This window comes from Carassius gibelio, chromosome B19 (assembly GCF_023724105.1).
Source record: "Carassius gibelio isolate Cgi1373 ecotype wild population from Czech Republic chromosome B19, carGib1.2-hapl.c, whole genome shotgun sequence".
NCBI lineage: Eukaryota > Metazoa > Chordata > Actinopteri > Cypriniformes > Cyprinidae > Carassius > Carassius gibelio.
The window spans coordinates 15,839,746-15,845,369 of NC_068414.1; the positions used below are offsets into that span (position 1 = coordinate 15,839,746).

The 5,624-nt window shown below is 37.6% G+C and overlaps 1 protein-coding gene across 1 annotated transcript; it reads right to left on the minus strand.

Annotated features, from left to right (window-relative positions):
• Positions 1-1,028: 1,028 nt before the first annotated feature.
• On the minus strand, positions 1,029-3,999 carry irx1b (iroquois homeobox 1b). Its single transcript, XM_052584976.1, has 4 exons — positions 3,600-3,999; positions 1,869-2,844; positions 1,632-1,704; positions 1,029-1,220 (listed from the first exon to the last, which is right to left on the minus strand). Exons 1-4 carry the CDS (start codon positions 3,843-3,845, stop codon positions 1,175-1,177), a joined length of 1,341 nt encoding a protein of 446 aa, XP_052440936.1. The 5' UTR covers positions 3,846-3,999; the 3' UTR covers positions 1,029-1,174.
• Positions 4,000-5,624: the final 1,625 nt, after the last annotated feature.

The window sequence follows — 5,624 nt, forward strand, 5'->3', positions numbered from 1 at the left end:
ACTCTCATAAACAATTTAATCGCACATAACTAGTCATTTGCTTGAATTGCAACAAACTGTTTTCACTCCAATTTTGTTTCTGCGTTTTGAATAATAATTGAAAAAAGTCTCTCACATGTATTTCAGCTCAAAGGTAGGCCTATGCATCCTCCCTTGTTTTTAAACACCTCGCTTTGAATGAGACTGCCATATATATTTTAAGAAGATTCTGATTGTCATATTTCGTGATTTCTTGATACACGGAGATTTTTAGAGTCACAAGAAAAAACAAACATATGTTGCAATACCATTGAAGGTATGGATACTATTATAATCTTTTTGTATATATATAAAGAGCGCTTTTTATTGTCGCCTTTAAAGTTTTGAATTTGAATAATTTTGCGTTCTAAACATAAATTCGAAAAAAGCTGCCAATAGATGTCGCCGTTGCTTCGGTTATTTAGTAACTTGAACTGTTTCTACACACTGACAACTTTAGTCACTATTCATTATTCAGCTTATTATAAACTTTAAAATACTTTGGTAAAATCAGCTTCAATTGTTTTCCCCGGTATTACGAATTAACTGTTGATACATATTTAATTGTAAATAAACATATAGCTACAATACGACGTTTGACGTTTTCCTATGTCGGATAAAAGTTATAAAAGCGTTATTTTCCCACTTATTAATATAATTTATTCCACCATTTTCCGCTTATTCACCATTTTGCAACATCTATAATTTGCTTGCCTTACAATTAAAGACGAACTAGTCATTGTCTTCATTCAGACATGGCTTTTGAATAAAATTCATTCAACTTAAGATGATAGATTTCAATAACACAATTCATCTCATTTTCTTTATTACACAAAAATATATCATTTTCACAATTTCTGACAAATAACTTTTTTAACTCTGTAAAAGAAATGGAGGCGAACTACACGAAAAACTCAAACATGTTGAAATTAAAATGAAAATAATGTGTATGTATATATATATATATATATATATATATATATATATATATATATATATATATATATATATATATATATATATATATATTGCAGGATGGGAGCGTATTAAGAAATTCAACAATTATTTTGGTCTATCCGATGACGTATATGCTGTTATTGTATTGTCACATTTTAGTTTCGTTAAATAATTTAGAGTTTTCTGATAAGTTCTGTGTTCATGAAATAGTCTTCAGAGCGCGTTGTGATGTTTCATGATGAGACCTGTGTAGAGAAATGGGAAAACATGAGTTAAAATGGATTTCAACAAATAACGCACAAAGTCAACAGTGATCTCGAGGTTTATTTTCTCCGGTTGGTATTTAAATAACTTTAATTAAGCCATTAACAAGCCACACACCAGCATTTAGGATTAGGTTATTAACGAAAATGTGTTTCATTGCTATTTAAATGTAGTATATGAAAGGGTTTCTATCCATTTGAATGCGTTAAATGAACCAATGATAGCTGACGGTGCTCATTAGCTATTACAAAATATTAAGGAACGTTAATTGATATAAAATGACTCCGATTGTTATTTTGACATGTGTGTGAAGTGAAACTGTGTTTGTGTAATTATTAAAGCTAACACAAGTTTGATGCCATTAAAACTGCTTGGGAAAGTGTATAAGTTACCTGTCATGGATGACCGGAAACGGTGGTCTGGATGCAAGTGTTGGAGATTCAATTCTCTGAACGTTCTCTTGATCTAATAAAATTAAAAGGGTAAATAAACAAATAAATAACGTGTTCTTTCAAAACAAACTTTTTACCAAACAGCAGAGACTAAAATGTTTTTGCCATTAGATGTGACAAAAAAAAAAAAGAAAAAAAAAAAAAAAAAGATAAGTGCTTTGCAGATTGAATACTCACCATTATGTTTAGGACTGAAACTGTCGGATGAGTTGTCGCTGTCTAGACAAGGAGACCCAGAGGCAAACGACGGTTTCTTTCCAGGGTTCGTAACAGGGCTGTGGTTTGGGAAGTTATTGTTTTGACTCAAAAGTGAACGTACACCCATCAAAGAATTTGCACTGAGGAAAGCGGCGCTCGCCCAGTTGTGTAGTTTCCCAATCTGGCAGGTATAAATCCCGTTAGTGGAGAGGAACGCGGGATGGCTCGAGGGTGAGGCCCTGAGGCCCGCGGGCGTCGAGGACACACCGAGCTTCTGTGTGTTATCCGGACTTGTCGCCGTCTCCGCCAAGGACCAGATTTTGGGTTTGCTGTTCCCAGGCCTCTGACACACCGGCCCACCAGGAGACACCTCACCAACGCTTTTGACAACACTCTGCTCTTTATTACTACTCGACGTAGGGCTGTCCGTGTTTTTAAGTGCTGATGGTGAAGATAATATCCGCGCTGTTTCTACATGTTCTCTCTCGCTCTGATTATCCGAGCTTTCCTTGTTCTGGTCTCCCCTGGGCTCCTCAGGCTTGTCAATATCGATGGTCTCTAGATCAATTTCTTCCTCGTCGTCGTTTTTTTCCGCGTCGTCGTCATTGTCACTGTCAAAAAATCTCCCGTCTCTGTCCTCCGCGCTGCGACCCCAGGTCACTTTATTCTCCTTCTTGAGTCTCCGGCGCGCGTTGGCGAACCAGGTGGACACCTGCGTGAGGGTCATCTTTGTGATGATGGCCAGCATGATCTTCTCACCCTTGGTGGGATACGGGTTCTTTTTATGCTCCTGCAGCCACGCTTTCAGTGTGCTGGTGGTCTCTCTGGTAGCGCTCTTGGCCCGGGACGGGTCACCGTACTGGTACTGGCCATATGGGTAGAAACCGGGCGCAGCGTGTACTGCAAATCCTGGTGGATGTGCCCCGGGGTTATCCTTCAGCTCATACTGCGACCCCTGGGGAGTGGAAAATTAATTATCAGTTAAAGTGTTGAAACCCTCAGAAATAAGCTAGAAATATTAGTAAAGTGTAGAATGTATCTATCTGTATGTAGGCTATGTATTTATTTATTTTTTCTTTTGAAAAAAAAAAAAAAAGATAATAAATAAATAAATTATAAAGTGTCTTTTTTATATTGGGGGGTGGGGGGGGCTCTACTGAAACATTTTTTTTTTTTTTTTGGCCGCGGTTAATTAAAAAATAAAATAAAACCTTAATGTAAATGATTAAGAACTACAATTAAAATATGACATGTAGCCTAAGTATTTAACGATTCTTACTTGAGTGTCAAAATATACAAATTGGCAAGAAGTTAATAAATTAGTTACAATTAAAAGAAAAATCAATAGCTAGCCTATTAAAAAGAAAAGCAGATAACTTGACTCGTGGTTTATTAATTTATTTTTAACGTTTTGTATATGAGTGAAAATGGACCGATTGTAATTTCTTATTTCTAATTAAACAATTATGTATATATTTTTAAAAATAATTCCCATGACTAAATTCTATGATTTCTATGATTTCATGCATTTGATAGATATTAGTTATGTCCGTTTTATCGTTTCAAACCATTGCCAGTTAACACACATTGTGATTTAACCGTGACAGAGTCGTGTTCAATCATTTATTCATCACTTCAAAACGTTGTACAAATATTTAGTCGCGAGAAAGAACTGTAGAAAAAGAATATAAAGTATGAAAAGTGTCTTACCATCTGAGAGAGCAGGGCCAGCTCGGCGCTGTTGTAAGGTAAGAAGGCGCTGTAGTTTTGCACGGTCCACGGATTCGCGTACATGCCGAGCATCGGAGTGATCGCCGCCGCTGCAGTCGCGGGATTTGCGCTGTTCTCCGAGCTTCCCTCGCGTGGAGAGCACGGCATGACCGCCGTGCGCTCCGCTCCGTACATCTCTTGGGAGGCGTTTAGAAACTGTGGGTAACCCAACTGGGGGAACGACATGTCCAACTCCCGATGATCTCTGATGGAGATTTACAAGAGAGAAGGGCAATCCACTTTCAATCACAGCGATAACTCTCGCTAGGTGCAGAAGCGCGGTCTCGTCAGGAGGAACGACTAGTGATGCGTCGACCCTCTGGACCTCTCACAATTTGAAGTTGACGGCTTGATTGGCATGTTACTTAAGCGCGAGGCCCCTCCTATCCGAGGCCACGCGATAAGTAGACTGCTGTGTATTACTGAGTGTTTGTGTGGCAGTGTTAAAGTATCCTCTTTCAGTCTTGTTTAGGTGAAAGTGTTGAATATGACAACAAATATCGAAATATTTAAACAGAAACAAGGTAAATAGTCATTGAAACAACATTAAATTATATGTTGCTTAACACATCGACATTTTTTAATTCTGAACTAATTAACTTTGAAAGTTTAAAAGGATAGGCTACTGTAAAACTAGTTTAAAGTTCTGAAAAATAAAACAGAAGTGTTACATTTAAATATAAAACAGTTTATTTGTCAACCAAGGAATCTTAGCAGTATAATGAATACTTGTGTTGTGTACAGTAAAATATTGTCGACATTGTTTTTATTAAAAGTTATGTTTGTTAACAGTAGCCTATAGGCTAAGTCTCATAAAAGACATTCCTACATGTACCGTTAAATAGAGACCAATTAAAAAACTCATAAATTAAGCCTTTGACTGCATCTTTTGACAATGACAAACATAGTTCAATATCTTATACAATTTAGTATATTAAAATGTAAAATTTGAATTAACAGTCACCAAAATGCAGGAACGCTTGCTACACACAAATGGTCGTGAATACAACAGAACTATAAATATTACAAGAATATTTAAAAAAGTTGTGCTAGGCTGTATCATCAAAAAAAAAAAAAAAGACTGGATTTAGTAAAGTAAATACCTTTTCCAGTTAGGCTATTATAAAGAAAATATGTCAGCTGTTTTGCACTAGAGTGTTCATGATATCTTGCCACTGTCCGTCCGTGATTAAACGCATTTGACCATTCTTGAGGCACTATTTCATGTTTTATTAAACATTTCCACACGCACATGCAGGTCTAGGGTTTGAATATAGAAGCGGCTTCAACGTCTGGTAGCGTGGGCTGGTGAAGAAGGTAATAAAGACGCTTAATAGTGATTTGATGGAGCGGAGAGAATCATCATCATCGCTCCTCTCCCTCTCAAAGCGCGCGCACACACAAGCGTTCACGCGGCGTGCCAGAGAGCCTCTCAGTAATGTCCAACAGGGAAACAAACGATCCCGTTTATGGTAATTTGCACATTAGCATCACACAGGTTGTCCCGTGATAAGGTGACAGGTTAATGAAATGCTCCATTCAGAGGAGCCATGTGATCCCTCTGAGAGGTTGTGATAAGGAGCCAACCAGAGAAGCCTGCAATTAAAATCACAGCCTATCTCTCCATCCCAGTATCTTTTCTCTCTCCTCCTCTCATCCACTGCTGGTAATGAGGGCTAACACCTCTGTCTGCGCTAATCCTCCCCTGGGTGCACCTTGCTATCAGATGTTAGCTTTGTAATTATTTATCCCAAAAAGTCATAATTTCATGCTCGAGTAGCAAATGAGTTTGGCGAGCTGGTTAGTCAATTTTCTTCGTGTCCTGTGAAGCGGAGAGTGAAATTTAATGATTTAATTACAGCAGTTAGTCCTCCATTTGGCAGGAAGGAGTTTTACGTTTTAAAATGGCAATGGAATCACCTGTCAGTGATTTTCTTGGGTGTTAAAAACACTTAAACACGTTTC

Excerpts from the sequence above, each read along its gene's own strand:
- irx1b (XM_052584976.1), bottom strand. The coding sequence starts at position 3,845 with ATGTCGTTCCCCCAGTTGGGTTACCCACAGTTTCTAAACGCCTCCCAA. Across the intron at positions 1,705-1,868 it reads TTTCAGTCCTAAACATAATG|ATCAAGAGAACGTTCAGAGA; the intron begins GTGAGTATTCAA and ends TAATTTTATTAG. Across the intron at positions 1,221-1,631 it reads TTTCCGGTCATCCATGACAG|GTCTCATCATGAAACATCAC; the intron begins GTAACTTATACA and ends TTCTCTACACAG.